At 44.9% G+C, this 21,961-nt stretch overlaps 1 protein-coding gene across 1 annotated transcript in view; it reads right to left on the minus strand.

The window, feature by feature from the left end:
- The window catches only part of LOC310791589 (asc-type amino acid transporter 1-like), a gene marked incomplete at both ends in the record, with an annotated part of 27,931 nt that extends 7,214 nt beyond the window's left edge, over window positions 1-20,717 (minus strand). The window contains 3 exons of the mRNA XM_083653256.1: window positions 12,225-12,376; window positions 15,353-15,557; window positions 20,687-20,717. Coding sequence (XP_083509382.1) covers window positions 12,225-12,376; window positions 15,353-15,557; window positions 20,687-20,717 — 388 coding nt within the window. The remainder of the gene's footprint in view (window positions 1-12,224; window positions 12,377-15,352; window positions 15,558-20,686) is intronic.
- Window positions 20,718-21,961: the final 1,244 nt, after the last annotated feature.

Here is a 21,961-nt window from a genome sequence, read left to right on the forward strand (position 1 = left end):
CACACACACACACCACACACACACATACATACACACACACACACACACACACACACACACACACACACACACACACACAACATCATGAGCGAATGTCTCCCTGTCATTTTGTCATTTCTCGAGGCCACCGGTGCGGTGCTGACAGGAGGAGGGGCTCAGGGGGGTTGTTTCCTGGTTGAAAAGGGCGTGGCATTTCCTGGTTTGGTTTAGGCTAGTCTGAGTCACAGGAAGCAGGCTGTGGGGATCAGCTCTGCCATTGGCTCCGGCTGGCGATCAGGGAGGCCCGCCCACCCTGAGACCGCCCACCTGGTTGCCTCAGGAAGCCTGGCTTCTGCAGCATCACTCTTCAAATAATAAATATAACGTTGATTCGCTGCTCTCCACCTAACTACATAACATAACATATATAACATACATAACTACATAACATAACATACATAACTACATAACATAACATATATAACTACATAACATAGGCCTGCATTGAAACGTTATATGATGCAAGTGTAAGACAATAGTTTGCACCATTCACTGCTAGAAGTTTGCCGTTTGCATTCTATCGTCGAACTGAAAGCCACTCTCCCATTGGTTGCTACCAGTCTTACTTTCATTTGAAGGTAATAAGTTACTTTACAATATTACTGTCTGTGTAGAGTAACTCGTTACTTATTACACTACTTTTGCATTACTTTCACCAAAACAACAGCAGCAGCAGAATGACATTGCCACCACGGAACCACCACGGAAAATTATTTCAACCGCCTTGAAGTCAGTGTAAACAATCCAAAATTCAAAATTGTATCCTTTTCCTTTGTTGTCATCAAGAGTGGTTATTTGCATACATCTACATATGTAGTGGTTATTTGCATGAAAACACACAGTTTGTTTAGGAAATGATTGTATCTTTATTTAAATAGGTGCTTTGATTAAAAAACATTAACTCAATTTGTAACTTGAGTGACTTGACAAAGTAACTGGTATAATATTACTGAAATCCTATAAGTAATAAGTTATATTACTGAGTTACTGCTAAAAGTAATATATTACATGTAATATGTTACTTTTGTAATGAGTTACCCCCAACACTGGTTGCTACAACCTGTCACTCATTCAATTTCAAACCCCCTAGACCCGCCCTCAAACTACAGCTGTGGCTGTTAAAGGGCACAGAGTCATTTTATGCAGAGACTGGAGTGTGAGTTGCTCCTACAGCAGGAAATCAGGTCTGGCATTCCTCTGTGATGACAGGAATGTGCTCGTACATTTTCTCCACAGTGTGTTTGACACAGAGCTGAGAATAGAACACACATGTTTATGATGTGAATTCAGGAGAAGCTGCAGCTTCAAAGTGTGCAGGGCTGTGTGGGATTAAAGACATACGTGCTCTGGTCTGATGATACATTTACACTTCAAACTTCAAAATGCTATCACAGAGCCAATAGGATGTGGCAATTAGTATGATTTTGGGACTTGGCGGTGCGAAGTAATACAAAACATTTTACTATGCCAAAAATATTAAAATGTTACTATGCTATTTCCCCACAGTCACCAACTACCTTGTACAAGCCAGTCAGATTTTGCTCCAGTGTCTATGTACTGTAGACACTGGAAATGTGGTCTGAAATTGACCAATCAGCGCTAAGAGTAGGGCGGGCCTTTGCCAGCCAATCAGAGCAGTAGCTGGTCTGGTGACCTACCATGATCCCTCAATCAACCTCTAAATGAGTTCTGTGCAGCATTCAATGAAACAGTCATGTGATTTTCAAGAGCATTTCATATAGCATGTCCAGTCTGAACACTCCTAACAACATTTAATCTTTTAATCACTGTTAATATTAACTACTACAGGAGTACTACAACAACAACAACAACAACAACAACCACCACCACCTTGTTTAATTTTGTCCACAAAAAGACATGTCTAGTCAGTGTGACGCTCATTTCAATCATACAGGTATAGTAAGTTCAAAACAAAAACTAGAAACTAATTAGTGACATCTATCAAAAGCATGAGGGGAAACAGCACATAAGGTGAGTGTTTATGTTAAGTTATTTATTTGATTTGATTTCTTAATGGTCAAGCCCAGTGGTTCCCAAACTGCGCTACGCGTACCCCTATAGGCAGTGGTTCTCAACCTTTTTGAGCCCCCGAAAAAACTTTAGGCTGGGGTTCGTGACCCCCCTCCCACCACTACCCAACCCAACAACAGCACGCACAAATTCACACACTGATTTCACTCACTCACTGAAGTCGTTTTTTTAATAGTTTATATAGCTTTATATTAATACATTTAATTATCAATGGAGAAAAAATATTTCCTTTTGCTTAGATCATCATGCACAAGCAGAAACCTGAAAGTCCACCTGAAAGCTTAAAACACTTGAATGCTGCCATGTTGATTACAGTCATGTCTACGGACATCACAATAAACGAATCTGCAATAAAGTAAAATTCAGTCTGTCAAACTTCAGATTTACCTATGTTGTTTTTATCCTGTTTTACCTGTACTGTATGTGCACTTCCTTATTTTTTCCTAACAATGGTGTTTTTTGTTGTTGCTGTTATTTTTTATTTTGTTTCCTGTCTTTTGCTGTTGTTTTTAACTATTGCAAGTTTTTCTTTATAGGATGCCAATCAACACCAGGCAAAGGGAAAATTAGGCTTCTGGCTAAATCGGGTATATTTACCGTAAATTCCGGACTATAAGGCGCACCGGTGTATAAGCCGCACCTTCAAAGTTGACTATTTTTTTCTTATATAAGCCGCACCGGACTATAAGCCGCGGGTGTTTTAATGGTATTTTTTTTTTTTTTTTTTTTTTTTTTTTGTGTTTTAATGTTTAATTACCATATGTAATGCTCCCATTTATTAACATTTCAACAAAACAACATAACACAACACCACCTGTGTTGTTATTTACAGTGCACACAGTGTCATACAGTGTCATACAGTGTCATACAGTGTGGTGTGAAAAGAGGGCAAGAGAGGAAATTAAAACAGAAGTGGATTTATAGTTAGAGAGAGTGCTAAAAAAGAGAGATTTTTTTTTTTTTTTTTTTTTTTTTGAAAAAATCCATAGATAAGCCGCACCGTTATATAAGCCGCAGGGGCCAAAAAAGGCCAAAAAACGGGAAAAAAGGTGCGGCTTATAGTCCGGAATTTACGGTACATGACTATGTTGATTAATGTACACTGTCCCTTCACAAATAAAGTGAATTGAATTGAATTGAATTGAATGTCGGGGATGCAGCTCAGAAAACGCTCTGTTCATGTCATCTTATGGGAAGAATTGGATAACAGACAGAACCATTCATGTTCTTGTTGGAATGCCAACATCAAAACTTCTTCTTCTTCTTCTCCTTCCACCCATCCTACCAAATCCCTGACTGTGCATCCCAATAGGGAAAAAGACAATAAAAAAAGAAAGGCTAATATCTGATATATTCTAGCAAAATAAATGCATACATCGTTTTGGGTTATAAGCACGGGGATTTGAGTTTGCTGAGATACATTACTGAGTTCCAGGTGAAGTAGAACTGCTCTTTGGACCCTCTGGGTGTGTATTTCATTTGGATCAAGTTTGAAGTGGAGCATCAGATCACTCGTCCATAGTGAGGAGTTTGCTGGTTTGGAGGATGTCCAGTGCAACAAGATCCTACGGCCAAGCAGAGTCATGAAGGTCATCATGTGCTCATGCTTATTAATAATCTGTTGGTCAGTTGGTCAGTTGATGCAATGCCAAAGAGTGCTGAAGAGACATTAGGTTGTAAATGTAGGCCTCTGAGGAGGTCTTAAGCAGTAGGATTTTGCTGGTTGTGGCTTATAGAGCTCAACAGTCACATGACTTTCCATGACGTTTCTTGCCCCGGAAGAGAGTTCCCCATTCATTTTCTCCATAGACATTTCGGAAAATGCTTATGAGTTTTAAGGCTGGAACCAACACATTGACCTTGAACTTTGACATTTGACCACCAAAATCCTTGCGTCCAATTTGACCTTTGAGCCAAATTGGAAGGAATTCCGTCAAGCCATTCCTGAGATATCATGTTAACAAACTTGGGAATGGCATTCGTAAGGTCACAGTGACCCTGAACTTTGACCTTTGACCACCAAAAGCCAAATCCATAATGCGTCAAGCCTGGCTATCGCCGGCGGAGGCATAAGAAAGGCTCCATCCTGCTCGTCTGGCGTAATCCAAGTCCCCAGAAGCCCTGAGATGCCAAGTTGTCATGTGTTTAGCTGAAAACGGAGAATTTAGAATTTAATTTAATTGAATTGAATATAACTTTATTGTCCACCAAGGTAGAACATTGTCTTTGGCTCACCAAACACAAAAAATAACAACACAAGAGGCCAGAAGGTAATTAGTGAGACAAAAAATATAAACAGGCACAGGGTTTCCATGATCATGATCAAAGTTTCCATGATCATGTATGGATTTGAAATAATTTCAAAAAGTCATGGTTCTCAGTAATGGCAGTCCAGTCAGGAAGTCTATCTTCCTATCAGGGAGTCTAAAGAAAAAAAAAAAAAAAAAGAAGGTCCCGGGTTCGAACCCTGGTCCGTCCCAGGTCCTTTCTGTGTGGAGTTTGCATGTTCTCCCCGTGTTTGTGTGGGTTTTCTCCGGGTGCTCCGGTTTCCTCCCACCATCAAAGACATGTATGTTAGGGTTAATACTCCTGTCAGTGGCCCCTGACCAAGACACTTGCAAAAGAACTGGAGTTGCTCCCCGGGTGCTGCACTGCGGCTGCCCACTGCTCCTAGTTCTAGGAAGGTTCCTAGTAGAGGATGGGTCAAATGCAGAGGATGAATTTCCCCACGGGGATAAATAAAGGATAACTTAACTTAACTTAACTTCTGCATGCTTACAGTAGCTTGACGTCTCACACCATCCTGCCATCTCTCACACATGCCCTCTCATAACTCTTGCTGTCATTTCCCGGCTCGTCGATCGAGATATCAGCTGCTCACATCAGCTGGTCACATAGCACAGCGACACACCTCCATTGTTAGCCAATCATCTTGCTGCTTCTTAATATGTTTCTCACTCCACTTTAGTCCATTCATGCTGCCGTTATCACCCCCACACACACACACACACACACACACACGCACGCACGCACGCACGCACGCGCACACACACACACACACACACACACACACACACACACACACACACACACACACACACACACACACACACACCATTAACTGCCCCACTACTGTACTTAATACTTTGCTTGTCTCTCGTGATTGAAATGATGATTGTCCATCATTCCTGGGAAAACATACATACATGTACTTTTTGCAGATTGGCATTTGGGTCTTTTGGCAGTTATTAATATGAATATATGAATGAATATATTCATATGAATATGTTAATGTGTGGTGATGTGATGAGAGCAGTGCTACTGAAATGTCCTGACACGGACACATGACTGACCAGGCTCCTATTCTTAGAAGTTCTTAGAACAGCCAGGCGTTAACTGGTCCCGACCGGCTCACTCACACACACACACACACACACACACACACACACACACACACACACACACACACACACACACACACACACACACACACACACACACACACACACACACACACACACACACACACACACACACCTACACACACACACACACACACACACACACACACACACACACACACACACACACACACACACACACACACACACACTGTTGGTAATGTAACTGGATGTGTTCTGGACTCTTATTGAGTACATTCATAGGGGAGGGAGATAGCGTGTGTGTGTGTGTGTGTGTGTGTGTGTGAGCTGAGCACATATCTAGACTGACTTACATTCAGAGCGCTAAACTAAAAACAGTTTAGTTGGCCTGGCAGGGGTCCAGAACAACCAGTTAATCCTGTCACCTGACTGGCTGTTCCAGTGGCCAAACACTCCCACCAGGAACATGTCTGTTTTTTTGTTTGTTTTTTTACAAAAATCACTTTATAGTAAATCGACTTCCAATGCCAATTCCCTTTGCTTAGGCCAGGGGTTCTTAAAGTGGGGTCCGCGGAACCCCCGTCAAAGAGATTATTTGTATTTTTGATTCATTAATATTTTTTGGGGTGCTGTATCCACTAGCGATTTGACCGGGGCTAGTGAAGATGTGTATCATATGAGACTAGAAGACCTAAGGCATCCATTGTAGCAACTATATCATGCTAGCAGCTAGCTTGTTGGGAAGGGGGCAGTAAATACAGTAAATTACGCTCCACATTCAGGCTAAAGTACTCGAGGGGGGAAAAACTGGCATGGCCATTTTCAAAGGGGTGACTTGACCTCTGACCTCAAGATATCTGAATGAGAATGGCTTCTATGGGGACCCACGCGTCTCCCCTTTACAGACATGCCCAAGTCATGCTAATCCCATGCAGTCATTTTAAAATGTCAGGCCTAATTACCTGTCAGATTGTGATGATGACTTGTTATGGTTTGTTGAAAGCTACAGCAGCAGAATCTGACTGTGTGGTTCAGTTCCTCCATATTGACCATGCAGCAACTGATCACTGTTGTCTCAGGGTCCAAACACCAAACACTTGTTTTTCTGCTGGCTTATTATTCACTTTTCTGCCATGTTGGCACAAACTCCTGAGTTGGTACATCACAGAGACATTTGGCACAATGACAGATATTACGAGCTCCAGAAGTCTGACCTCAATCGGCCTGAACTAGAGCTGGGCAATAATATTATGTCAATAAAAAACTAAAAAAATCTAAAATCTAAAAAAAAACATTTAAAAACAGTCAATGAAGATGCCAAATGGCCAATGGGATCCTCCCTCACTGATTTGCAAGGTGTCCTGCCCACTTCCTGCTTCCATGGTGTTCAGTGACGGGTGTCGTCATGGTAACCGCTGTCAAAACAATGCACAATAGGCCAGGACACGCCCGCTCATTAGCGGTGGCTACAAAGGCTGGCACCATTATGTAGGCTGACACTGACAACTACACATGGACACGCGCGTACGCACACACACGCACACACACACACACACACACACACACACACACACACACACACACACACACACACACACACACACACACACGTAACATTATGCCTCTCTTGCATGTTACATTAATCATTTGAGCTTTAAATGGTTACTGTGTCCAATAGAAAAATATTGTCACGCATTTTATGAAGGTATTTGTGTTATTTGCATATTCATATGCTGTTATTTTATATTTCCTGGCTACACATTATCCATGGTAATGACGCAGCTATAAAGCCTCATCACAGGGGGAAGTTCCCCAGGTGAAAAAAGAAAAAAAAGCTGTAAATAGTGACGTAGCCTATCTGAGAGAGACACTAACTATTGTCTATTGACATCCAGACTGATTATCTACTGATCCATCTGTATCAGTAGTGTCTTTGTGTCATTTAGATTAGAAGTCTTTGATCCTGGTCAAGGTTAGACCGTTGGCCCTATAACTGATCAGTTAATGGTTACTGGGCTTGTTTACAGAAATCATCCATTAGTGTTGTAACTTTCCTTGAATTATTATCATCTTCTTTTATACTGAAGAGTTCAACTGAGACCAGGCTTCCTAAGTTCTCTCATCGTAAACACATGTCTCCTCGTTGGAGTCAACTGTCAGCTGTTAGTCCGACACATCATCAAAACACAACTCATCTCATACAGGTCTGTACGGTCACACCATATCACCTGCAGCAGGGATGTACCATGATGTCACCTGCAGCAGGGACGTACCATGATGTCACCTGCAGCAGGGATGCACCATGATATCACCTGCAGCAGGGATGCACCATGATGTCACCTGCAGCAGGGACGTACCATGATGTCACCTGCGGCAGGGACGCACCATGATATCACCTGCAGCAGGGATGTACCATGATGTCACCTGCAGTAGGGATGTACCATGATATCACCTGCAGCAGGGATGCACCATGATATCACCTGCAGCAGGGATGAACCATGATGTCACCTGCAGCAGGGATGCACCATGATGTCACCTGCAGCAGGGATGCATCATGATATCACCTGCAGCAGGGATGCACCATGATGTCACCTGCAGCAGGGATGCACCATGATGTCACCTGCAGCAGGGATGCACCATGATGTCACCTGCAGCAGGGATGCATCATGATGTCACCTGCAGCAGGGATGAACCATGATGTCACCTGCAGCAGGGATGCACCATGATATCACCTGCAGCAGGGATGCATCATGATGTCACCTGCAGCAGGGATGCATCATGATGTCACCTGCAGCAGGGATGAACCATGATGTCACCTGCAGCAGGGATGCACCATGATGTCACCTGCAGCAGGGATGCACCATGATGTCACCTGCAGCAGGGATGCATCATGATGTCACCTGCAGCAGGGATGAACCATGATGTCACCTGCAGCAGGGATGAACCATGATGTCACCTGCAGCAGGGATGCATCATGATATCACCTGCAGCAGGGATGTACCATGATATCACCTGCAGCAGGGATGTACCATGATATCACCTGCAGCAGGGATGTACCATGATATCACCTGCAGCAGGTATCACCTGCAGCAGGGATGAACCATGATATCACCTGCAGCAGGGATGCACCATGATATCACCTGCAGCAGGGATGCACCATGATATCACCTGCAGCAGGGATGCATCATGATGTCACCTGCAGCAGGGATGCATCATGATGTCACCTGCAGCAGGGATGCACCATGATGTCACCTGCAGCAAGGATGCATCATGATGTCACCTGCAGCAGGGTTGCACCATGATGTCACCTGCAGCAGGGATGCATCATGATGTCACCTGCAGCAGGGATGCATCATGATGTCACCTGCAGCAGGGATGCATCATGATGTCACCTGCAGCAGGGATGCATCATGATGTCACCTGCAGCAGGGATGCATCATGATGTCACCTGCAGCAGGGATGTACCATGATATCACCTGCAGCAGGTATCACCTGCAGCAGGGATGCACCATGATATCACCTGCAGCAGGGATGCACCATGATATCACCTGCAGCAGGGATGCACTATGATGTCACCTGCAGCAGGGATGCACCATGATATCACCTGCAGCAGGGATGCATCATGATATCACCTGCAGCAGGGATGCACCTGCAGCAGGGATGCACCATGATGTCACCTGCAGCAGGGATGCATCATGATGTCACCTGCAGCAGGGATGCATCATGATATCACCTGCAGCAGGGATGCATCATGATGTCACCTGCAGCAGGGATGCATCATGATGTCACCTGCAGCAGAGATGCATCATGATGTCACCTGCAGCAGGGATGCACCATGATGTCACCTGCAGCAGGGATGCACCATGATGTCACCTGCAGCAGGGATGCATCATGATGTCACCTGCAGCAGGGATGCACCATGATGTCACCTGCAGCAGGGATGCACGCACCATGATGTCACCTGCAGCAGGGATGCATCATGATGTCACCTGCAGCAGGGATGCACCATGATGTCACCTGCAGCAGGGATGCATCATGATGTCACCTGCAGCAGGGATGCACCATGATGTCACCTGCAGCAGGGACATACCATGATGTCACCTGCAGCAGGGATGCATCATGATGTCAGCTGCAGCAGGGACGAACCATGATGTCACCTGCAGCAGGGACGAACCATGATGTCACCTGCAGCAGGGATGAACCATGATATCACCTGGTGATGTTAAAGACAGGGCAGTGCTGTAATATGTCTCCTCCATCGGGAATCGAACCAACAGTCTACCTGTCAGACAGAGACAGTGACACAGCCGCTCAGACGACTGAGCTATGAGCTGGGAGTTAAGCTTTTGATTTCTACACACTGTATTCACACTGACAATAACACAGAGCATAAAGAGTGAGACAGGTGAGATTTGTACTAGGGATGGGCATTTCTAGCAAAAACACTATTCGAAATTCGCTGGCCAAAGTCGACTTTTAATCGAAATTCGAAAAAAAAAAATTTTTTTAAAAAAAATTAAAAATGTTTTTTTTTTTTTTTGTGAAATGTTGCATTGTCTCCCCTGATTCTAAGTATAGTCGAATCGCTTGGTTTGAGCAAGTAAAACCATTTTTATAAGCATTTTAAGCAAGGTTTATGGAAAAATTAATGGCGGATGAAATCCCATGAAGAGGGAGAGGTTGCTTATAAAAATTGTTTTTCTTGCTCAAACCAAGCGATTCGACTATACTTAGAATCAGGGGAGACAATGCAACATTTCACTCACAAAAAAAAAAAAAAAATCAATAAACAAATTTCGAATTTCAATAATAAAAGTCGACCTTGATAATAACGATTATTCGAAAATTCGAAATTCGATGCCCATCCCTAATTTGTACCAGTGAGTTTAGCTAGACTGACTAGTCTCCTTCATCAGCTTATTTCTATCAGTGTTCAAACAACTGGTGATGATAAAGAAGGATCACTGCTGCAGCTTATAATGCGAGTAATTTTTAAGAAATTGCCTGAGGCTGGGATTGAACGAACAACCTTTGCATATCACAGAACAGTCACATGTTTATCTGAGTGAGCTATAATCCACTTTCTCTCAAGCTCTTATCATATTTAGTCAACCTCATCCTGATTTCATTTAGTCAAGTTTTTGTCAATTAAGTGTCTATATTTTCATCTCATCTTAGTCAAAGAAAACCGTAACTATTCATTAGAATTTCCAAACTTATTGTAAAGATATATTAATCTCTTATTCTGGAATTGTTTTAAGGTTTGAATGTGCAATACAGACACAGATGTTTAACTTCTTCTTCTCTTCTGATTGGATCTCTGCCCAAGTCGTCCCTCCCTAACATTTAGTCTAGTTTTCACCAGTGAAAATAGGTAGTCCACTAACATTTTTCCTCATAGTTTTCGTCTACGAAATCAACACTGCTATGGATGCATGTCTCCACCTAGTGGTGCACTCCTCTTCCAAACTCACACACACTTTTCCACAACTACACCATGTATCTGAAACAATGTTTACTTTCTGTCAATCTCATCAAAGTTTCTGAAGACCATCTCCACCTGATCCCACTCCATAAAGCTGCATTTCCCAATGAAGGGCTGGGCAAACACCACATACTGATATATATTTCAATTCAAATGCATGTCACTCTTGTGTTAGAATGAGTAAATGGGCATTGACACTGTTTTTATATAACCCTTGATCAATTCTCATTCATCTTTTACCTTTTCTTTTTTATTTGTCTGTAGGCTACATACGTGCACTGCCAAGAGTAGCGGCAGCATTATAAATCAGAGACCAGACTATATCAAAAACATAAACACACACAGTCTTTCATGCATGCTAGCAAGCGAAACTGCTGTCTGTCTGACCACAGACTGTAGAAATAGACGCAGGATAGCCAAGCGAATGTGATTGGATGAACGTTTGACGCTAGGCCAATCACAGGCAGAGAGGGTGCCTCCAGCCTTCGCCATCATCCGAAAAACAATATGGCCTACAGTATGGGGAGCAGCTACAGTGCAGTCGTTCCAGTGGACTCAGTCCTGACTCAGCCATTTCTTTGTCCATAATGTGAACGTGCCAAATGAACTCTGACCCCTCTAATACAACGCACCACCCCAGGAGATGGTTAGTGGTTTGTTTGTGCTGGCTTGACTTGACTTCATTAATTCATGCTTGCAGTAAAGTGTCCTGAAAACGACGCAGAATACAAAACCACTAAAATCATCATATTCATAAACATAAAGAGAGCACATTTGTACACATGAAACAAGACAAAGTACAAAAATAAAGCGCGTAGCGTGGAGACTCTGGAGATGATGCGCCATGGCTGCAGTTATGGAAATTGCCCGCTCCGCAGCCTCCCAAAATTGTGACTGACAGATAGACAGAGAGACAGACACCGCCCACCCACTTAGGCGCCATCATGCAACTGTGCGCCATCGGCTTATACTACATCACAGTTGCTCGAGTGACATCACTGATGACATCACAACTGCCTAAGTGACATCAAAGTTGCGCAATCACAGTTGCTCGAGTGACGTCACTGATGACATCACTGATGAGATCATAATCGGGACTGACACCGCCACAGACACCGCCACCGTAACCACACCACTTAGCCAATTTTAACGAAGATGTTCTCAACCTAAGTGACAAATTGGAGACAAAATGAGAGAAGACTACCAGACTACCAGTGAAAGGTGTTAAAAGTGGGTTAAAATGAGTGAGACTGTGTGGGACTCACAGATACAGACGGTGGAGAGCAGTCTGGTGGCCATGTATGGAGGCACGCAGTTCTGGAAGGCCGGCTGCAGGACGTAGTTGGAGAAGGTGAGGGCGATGACGGCCAGCGTGGTGGGATACATGATGAGGACAGCACTCCATAGCAGCAGGAAGCTACAGGGACAAGACACCAAGGGTTAATATGTAGGGGCAAGACACCAAGGGTTAATATGTAGGGACAAGACACCAAGGGTTAATATGTAGGGGCAAGACACCAAGGGTTAATATGTAGGGGCAAGACACCAAGGGTTAATATGTGACAAATTATTAGCCCTTTAATGACACATCCACATGAAGCTGACAATTCAAACACATTAAAGGGGCACTCCACCGAAAAACTATACTGATTTATTTGCACATGATCTCTCACACATCTCTGACACTGTGGGCGTGGCCCCTGAGAGAGCCTGGCACTGTGGGCGTGGCCCCTGAGAGAGCCTGGCACTGTGGGCGTGGCCCCTGAGAGAGCCTGTCACTGTGGGCGTGGCCCCTGAGAGAGCCTGGCACTGTGGGCGTGGCCCCTGAGAGAGCCTGTCACTGTGGGCGTGGCCCCTGAGAGAGCCTGTCACTGTGGGCGTGGCCCCTGAGAGAGCCTGGCACTGTGGGCGTGGGCCCCTGAGAGAGCCTGTCACTGTGGGCGTGGCCCCTGAGAGAGCCTGACACTGTGGGCATGGCCCCTGAGAGTGCCTGTCACTGTGGGCGTGGCCCCTGAGAGAGCCTGTCACTCTGGGCGTGGCCCCTGAGAGAGCCTGTCACTGTGGGCGTGGCCCCTGAGAGAGCCTGGCACTGTGGGCGTGGCCTCTGAGAGAGCCTGGCACTGTGGGCGTGGCCCCTGAGAGAGCCTGTCACTGTGGGCGTGGCCTCTGAGAAAGTCTGGCACTGTGGGCGTGGCCCCTGAGAGAGCCTGTCACTGTGGGCGTGGCCCCTGAGAGAGCCTGTCACTGTGGGCGTGGCCCCTGAGAGAGCCTGGCACTGTGGGCGTGGCCCCTGAGAGAGCCTGTCACTGTGGGCGTGGCCTCTGAGAGTGCCTGTCACTGTGGGCGTGGCCCCTGAGAGAGCCTGGCACTGTGGGCGTGGCCCCTGAGTGGCTGAATCTGTCCGCAGTCGGTCTCCTACTATTCAGAACAAGTGGAAGCTGTTTGAAAAATGGTGCCTGAAAGAGGACCACATTCCTTATCTGTGTCAACAGAATGGAAGCCATTGTGGTCGTTTTACAGGACTTGATTTAGAAGAACCGGACGAACAAACCAGTCTCACATGACACCCATTGTACAACACGTGCCAGCCACACACACACACACACTCATGCTGACGGTGGCTGGTGAAATAGTCTCTGCATTTATCCCATCCAGGTTTGTCTTTCCTCTTGGGGGCAGCGATGAGCAGTGTCCAGCTTTCTAGTGTACAGCGCCTGAAGACCAACTTCTGTTGTAGTCGTCGCTGGTCAGTTGACGATCTTCTGCATGTTTTTAGTGTGGGTCCATATGGAGGAACCCCAGGGGAGCACAGGGAGAACATGCAAACTCCCCACAGAAAGGCCCTTTTCACAAGATACCTCACCTGGGCACTATAGGCACTGAGGGCATGCGGTAAGGGGGCATGCCCTGGGGGCCACAGCATCCTAGGTGGGAATCGAACCCAGGTTCCTTCTTGCTGTGAGGCGACAGCGCCACCCTAACGATATTACCGTATTGTGTAATTTCATGTTACAATCATTGAAATGACCTAGTCCTGGATGCCATTTTTGCTGTTTTGCTGTTTGCTGTTGGCTGACTGGCTGCTACAACTTCATTGATGATCTAAGACTTCCGTGCTTGTTTGATTGTGGTCCGAACATCATTTCAGACAAACCCTTTTCACCACCAGAAGAGGAGAGGAGACCTGAGAAGACAAGAACATCCTGGATCTCGACGTGTCTCACCGCAAAACATTTACAATGAGCTGAAAACAGCCAAAAAAGGCTCCAGTCAATAGCCGCAATTACTAGCCAAGTAGCCAGAGAGCTACAGCCAGGAGCTTTTGGCCCAGCTTTAGGTTTCTCTCTGCCTGTGGCGGCTCGGGCTGATTCAAAAGTTAAATCAACTAGATGGATGTTAAGACGACGATATCAACTGTGTTCAAAGCAGGACTGCTCTCTTCACTTTGCTTGGTTTGACGTGAAAGGCTCTGATTAGGCTCTTTGGCTTTTTGATGCACAAATGTTTGCTCTTTCCGTTTCCCCTCCGTTTGTGCAAATGAATGAATGAAAGGAGACAGAAGAAGTGAAAGGAGTGATCCGTCCCACAGCAGAGGAGGGCCTCTTTGACTCTCTCAGACTAACAGTGCTGCTCCAGGGTCACTTTACATATCACATGACCACAGGAGCTTCACAACACATTCACAGCTGATTGGTTCCAGATGAAGAGTCCGGCGAAACTGAACCATTCTCCCTGCATACATCTGCATCTGGACTGCTGTATAACAAGGTCCACACCAAGAGGTGAGAACCTGAGATTCATAAGCCCAGAAGGTCCCACAGAGGACCATGTAAATGACGTAAAATTGAAGTGACGAGGTTTTCACATGACAACAGTGTAACATGTTGTCTCATGTTGTTATGAACATACTGTATATTGTGTTAAAGACAGACCAGCATCCAAAACTGTACACCACCAGATAGGGGTGTCAAAAATAATCGATTATAAGATGCATCGCGATGCGGACGTGCACGATTCTGCATCGATTCACAATGTCAAAAATCTAAAATGTAAAAAATAATAATAATAATACCGTAATAATCAAATAAAATATAATGGAAGTACATGCAGTTGTTTATTTTAATTATGGATCATAATACAATGCAATTCCAAATGCAATTTTATTTTAAAAGTAGGCACACAGTGAGAAAAAATAAAGTGAGAAAAAATAAATCATGTATTGGGGAAAAAAAGTGATGCATCGATTTAAGATGCATCGAGATGCATCGAGATGCATTAATAATCGTAATCGAATCGAATCGTAGCCCTCTGAATCGTAATCGAATCGAATCGTGAGGCCAGTGAAGATTCACAGCCCTACCACCAGACGTGTTGAAATATGACAACTACTCACCCCACCAGCCCTCCAAAGATCTCCGTCACGTAGGAGTAGTCTCCTCCAGACTTGGGGATGGTGACGCCCAGCTCGGCGTAGCACATGGACCCCAGGGCGCAGATGCCCCCTCCCAGCACCCACACGATGAGCGACAGACCCACCGAGCCCGCATGTTCTAGCACCCCTTTGGGAGAGATGAAGATCCCAGAGCCGATGATGTTCCCTGGAGAAGGTAGGGGAGAGAGGGTGTGGAGGTTGTAAAGGTTAGGCGTAGTTTAACACAGAGGATGATCAAAATGTGTGCCTAAAACTTCTCTGACTTTATGTTACACCCAAATCATTGACGTACAGTTCAAGCGATTTCTTGATCCTGAAAACACACATAATATGCTACATCTGTCCGTCAAATGTCACCCAAATACATGTACACATTTATTCTTTAATATCCTGCTGAAAGACATAAGGTAATAAGACAAAAAACACAGACTCAAAGAAGCTTCTGAAGGCATCCCAGCTCTTAAAATAAAACCAGGAGGGATTCGCTGATTCAACTCCGTTTTGTTTCAACTACTGACTGTCCAAAAACCACCTTATCATTACCATCAAGTCTCCTGCCCCAGCTGCTTTTGGGGTGTGTGTTGGTCTTCAACCTACAATTACGTGTTACGTTTTAGGCATCTAACTGACAGTCTTAACCAGAATGAGGCAGCAATAGTAAGATACAGGGCTGACAGCACCCAGACAAGAGAACAGATCTTCCTGTAACCTTAAATGATCATGGATGAGAGAAGTGAAGGGAAGACATAAGAACGGGTCAGAAGTAGCTGTTAAACCATCCGGTCACGTGATCTCACATTGTTTGGTTCTGAGGGAACGTCTGGCCTCCAGCCAGGGGCGGGCCTTTTCAGAAATTACAAAGTTCACAGGCCAATCAGGGACCTGCCTGGTAGTTGAAAACATAACCAGCCAATCAGGGACGCCGCTGGCGAAACAGTAATGGCTGCTCCCATGGCTCTGCGGCTCCCGAAGCAACGGGCACGGGCAGTAATGTTAAGGTTGGTAGAGTTTACACGGCCGTAAGTGCAGATATTGCAGAAATAGACGCAAATCCAAAAACAACAATTAAACAAGAACAAGAAAAGACGTTTTCGCCGTTCTTCCGAGTGGATTTGGTTTTGACTGGATCCGACGCTGATTGGCTGAAGGACTGGATTTGGCTACGCTGATTGGCTGAAGGAATCCAGACAGATAAAATGACAGAATAGGTCTATTTATTTCCACTGAGCCCAAAATGACATCTATGACCAAAACTTCTTTGTTCAATTACAAATGTCAACTTTCCTTTTCAGTGCCAAATACTAAAGTCACTGTTCTGGATTAATAATACTGGGTCCTCCTTGCAGCAACAAATAGGATACAGCAGAGGAAAACAACAATAATAATATACACAGAGTGTTGTAATTTAATAAACATATGGAGCTGAAGAATGGGAAAGTATGGATTAATTATTATTACTAATAATCACATAGACAATCTCAAATCAAGTTGCTATTTTCTTGGAAGTCTTTCCTTGGGTGTTTGTGCTATATCCTTCTGTTCTATGACTGATTGTGCATCATAGTTAGGCTAGTTGTCTGTAAATAAACGTTTAATTTGTCTCACACTTTCCACAGCAGGGCTGACCAGGGCCAGCTCAACAACTGTATCATAATGGGAATAAAGCCAGCGATAATACCCCAGAGTGATTATGGTATGTTGGGGATAAAAATAGGCTGTGCCTTTGTACTACTCACAGCAGCACGAGGCGAGTAAACATAATCAGAGATAAGAATGTTGCAAGGAATGGATGATTGCTAACTAGCTCTGTGGTGAACAAAAGAGTTAGCAAAGCAAGCTAATCCATCATTTAACCATGGAGAAACTATCAGTACATGTGAATTTGACCAATCAGATCACATCAATTATCTATATTTTAATCAATAGCCATGGGGGGAAGGGTGGGTGGGGGGGGGAAGGGGTGCAATGTCCAAGCCCTGATCAGCCCAGCCTGGCCCGACAGTGGAAACAGCTCAGCTGGACCAAATCCAAATGGGAATAAACAGTGTCCTGTAGTGTTGACTCAGTTGGCTAAAGCCCTTATTCACATGGCACTAGTATGGACCCATCTCACAGCAACCGTTTTGAGGTGGTAAAAGCAGGAAGTGTATTGTAACCAATACCATTAATGATGGTTCCATCCCGTTTAGGTGTTCCAGTGCCAGGGGCCCTCCTTGTTAATGTTATTGGTTACACATGCTTTACTTCCTGCTTTGCTGTGAAAAGAGCCCAGGGACCTCTGCTAGGTCATTTGTAATGATTGCGGAGGTTGTCTGTGATCTTAATCCCGTGTGAATCTGCCATGTCCATAATTAAAGAACAGTTCCACCTCAAATTACCTCCTTCACCAAACATCTCATTTGATCTGCCCCAGCTTTTATGGTAGCATGCAGTGAGGAACATTTTTCATCTTTCAACAGGCCAGTAGATAGATAGATAGATAGATAGATAGATAGATAGATAGATAGATAGATAGATAGATAGATAGATAGATAGATAGATAGATAGATAGATAGATAGATAGATAGATAGATAGATAGATGACCCCACCATGTGCCAAGTTCAAATCCAGCCTTGGACTCCTTCCACAACATCCCTCTCTCTCTCTCTCTCTCTCTCTCTCTCTCTGTACTCTGGCAAATCCAGCAAACAGCAGCTGTCAAAGCAAAACATGTTTTGCTCCCTTCTGGACCAGAAGAGATGAGAGCCTCCATCAGAAGAGACGAGAGAGATGAGAGTCTCCATCAGAAGAGACGACAGTCTCCATCAGAAGAGCCATGGCTCAGTGTACTGTGAAGGACTGACCACTGGCTTAGCTGCTGGCCTTCTTCTCAGATTGATTATGGTACTATCACTATACTAGGTTTGCTTCATCGTCCACCTGCTCCAACCTGGACCCCCTGTATCACTCAGCCTTGAGAGGTATATCACCTATTCTAGCTTGAGGACCCGTCACTGTACCTTACACAGCAGCATGCTAGGATGGTCATCCCTCACTTTGCGTAGGCTACAACCAGGGGTGTCAAAAATAATCGATTATAAAATGCATCGCTATGCGGACCTGCACGATTCTGCATCGATTCACAAATGTCAAAAATCGATTTAAAAAAAATATATATATTATTATTATTTTTTTAATAATCAAATAAAATATAATGGAAGTACATGCAGTTGTTTATTTTAATTATGGATCATAATACAATGCCATTCTAAATGCACTTTTATTTTAAAAGTAGCCACACAGTGAGAAAAAAGAAAGTGAGAAAAAATAAATCATGTATTGGGGAAAAAAAGTGATGCATCGATTTAAGATGCATCAAGATGCCTCTGAATCGTAATCGAATCAAATTGTGAGGCCAGTGAAGATTCACAGCCCTACAACCAGGGTTGGGAGTGTTACTTTAAAAATGTAATCCGATACAATTACCTGTTAAAAATTGTAATCGGTAATGTAATCCAAGTATCACAATGTAACTGATTACTTTATGCTACTTTTGAACACATTTTCTGCATGCTCCTCAAAATGACATTTTCCCCAAAAAACAGCCCTGCAATACTAATTTCAGACCTTACGTGTATTTTCATTATTATTTTTTTCTCCAGGGTTTTAACAGAGTTTTGGCAAAGCGAGCCTGTTCGACTATGGCCCTTGGTCCTGGAATGACCTGCAGGCCCTGATTTTAAATGATTTTAAACATATAGGATAATGGAAGTGGTCGCTGTTAGCTGCACTTGCATCAATTAACAGACACACGACTAAATATTGCTTCCTTTTTTATGCACTGTTTCTGATGTATTTGTTGCTGTGTTGTAATCTGATGTTGTTGTCCTGTTATGTGATCTGATGCTGCTATTTGACCCTGCCTCAGCTATAGGTCTCACTTGTAAAAGTCAGAGGTTTTTAATCTCAACGTGACTCCCTAGTTAAATAAAAGTTATTTATATAAACATTTTGACGGATAAAATCCAGTGAAGCACGACGCCCTTGGCACTGGAAACTGGTAGGTTTAATGCTACCCCTGAAGAAGATAGACTTTGTTTGCTTTGTGACTTGTCTGAAATTGAGAACGAGATAAATTTTCTGTTCTGTTGTACAGCTTATGATGATCCAAGGGAGATACTCTACAGTAAAATGTCCTCTATTTATGTTGAATTTTGTTTTAGTTGGATGATGATGAGAAACTAACCCTAACCCTAATAACTAGAAAATATATCATTATCTCAGTAGTAGCCTACTTAAGACACTACTGAGAAATACTGAGTAAAAAGTACTAATATGTCTTACATTAACCTGTTTGTTTCTTTATGATATAACTTATATCATATAAGCCTCTCTGCTGCCATTAGTGTTAATGGGAGTAACAGTGCTTTAGGTCTTGACAGTGACAGGGAAATCCAAATATAGAGAATTCCTCACCAAAAAAGACATACCTCTTAAGAAAAATGTGCAGGGAAAAATAGCCAGTGTTAGCTTTAGCATGCGGGCTCGTTATCAAGTCCTGACAAAGAACAATACACATGACCTTGGCTAAAAGATAAGCTACTGAAAATGATAACAAGCATGAAAGTGCCATGGTCAGGTCTTACCACAGTAGAAACTGGAGGACCTGGGTGCCATGGTCAGGTCTTACCACAGTAGAAACTGGAGGACCTGTGGTGCCATGGTCAGGTCTTACCACAGCAGAAACTGGAGGACCTGTGGTGCCATGGTCAGGTCTTACCACAGTAGAAACTGGAGGACCTGCAGTGCCATGGTCAGGTCTTACCACAGTAGAAACTGGAGGACCTGTGGTGCCATGGTCAGGTCTTACCACAGTAGAAACTGGAGGACCTGTGGTGCCATGGTCAGGTCTTACCACAGTAGAAACTGGAGGACCTGGGGTGCCATGGTCAGGTCTTACCACAGTAGAAACTGGGGACCTGGGGTGCCATGGTCAGATCTTACCACAGTAGAAACTGGGGACCTGGGTGCCATGGTCAGGTCTTACCACAGTAGAAACTGAGGACCTGGGTGCCATGGTCAGGTCTTACCATAGTAGAAACTGGAGGACCTGGGGTGCCATGGTCAGGTCTTACCACAGTAGAAACTGGAGGACCTGGGGTGCCATGGTCAGGTCTTACCACAGTAGAAACTGGAGGACCTGGGGTGCCATGGTCAGGTCTTACCACAGTAGAAACTGGAGGACCTGTGGTACCATGGTCAGGTCTTACCACAGTAGAAACTGGAGGACCTGGGGTGCCATGGTCAGGTCTTACCATAGTAGAAACTGGGGGCCTGGGGTGCCATGGTCAGGTCTTACCACAGTAGAAACTGGAGGACCTGGGGTGCCATGGTCAGGTCTTACCACAGTAGAAACTGGAGGACCTGTGGTGCCATGGTCAGGTCTTACCACAGTAGAAACTGGAGGACCTGGGTGCCATGGTCAGGTCTTACCACAGTAGAAACTGGAGGACCTGGGTGCCATGGTCAGGTCTTACCACAGTAGAAACTGGAGGACCTGTGGTGCCATGGTCAGGTCTTACCACAGTAGAAACTGGAGGACCTGGGTGCCATGGTCAGGTCTTACCACAGTAGAAACTGGAGGACCTGGGGTGCCATGGTCAGGCCTTACCACAGTAGAAACTGGAGGACCTGTGGTGCCATGGTCAGATCTTACCACAGTAGAAACTGGAGGACCTGGGGTGCCATGGTCAGGTCTTACCACAGTAGAAACTGGAGGACCTGGGTGCCATGGTCAGGTCTTACCATAGTAGAAACTGGAGGACCTGTGGTGCCATGGTCAGGTCTTACCACAGTAGAAACTGGAGGACCTGTGGTGCCATGGTCAGGTCTTACCATAGTAGAAACTGGAGGACCTGTGGTGCCATGGTCAGATCTTACCATAGTATAAACTGGGGACCTGGGGTGCCATGGTCAGGTCTTACCACAGTAGAAACTGGGGGACCTGGGGTACCATGGTCAGGTCTTACCACAGTAAAACTGGGGACCTGGGGTACCATGGGCAGGTCTTACCACAGTAGAAACTGGAGGACCTGGGGTGCCATGGTCAGGTCTTACCACAGTAGAAACTGGAGGACCTGGGGTGCCATGGTCAGGTCTTACCACAGTAGAAACTGGAGGACCTGGGGTGCCATGGTCAGGTCTTACCACAGTAGAAACTGGGGACCTGGGGTGCCATGGTCAGGTCTTACCACAGTAGAAACTGGAGGACCTGTGGTGCCATGGTCAGGTCTTACCACAGTAGAAACTGGAGGACCTAGGGTGCCATGGTCAGGTCTTACCACAGTAGAAACTGGAGGACCTGTGGTGCCATGGTCAGGTCTTACCACAGTAGAAACTGGAGGACCTAGGGTGCCATGGTCAGGTCTTACCACAGTAGAAACTGGAGGACCTGGAGTGCCATGGTCAGGTCTTACCACAGTAGAAACTGGAGGACCTGTGGTGCCATGGTCAGGTCTTACCACAGTAGAAACTGGGGACCTGGGGTGCCATGGTCAGGTCTTACCAGAGTAGAAACTGGGGACCTGGGG

Source organism: Poromitra crassiceps (assembly GCF_964638095.1).
Source record: "Poromitra crassiceps genome assembly, chromosome: 16".
Lineage (NCBI taxonomy): Eukaryota > Metazoa > Chordata > Actinopteri > Beryciformes > Melamphaidae > Poromitra > Poromitra crassiceps.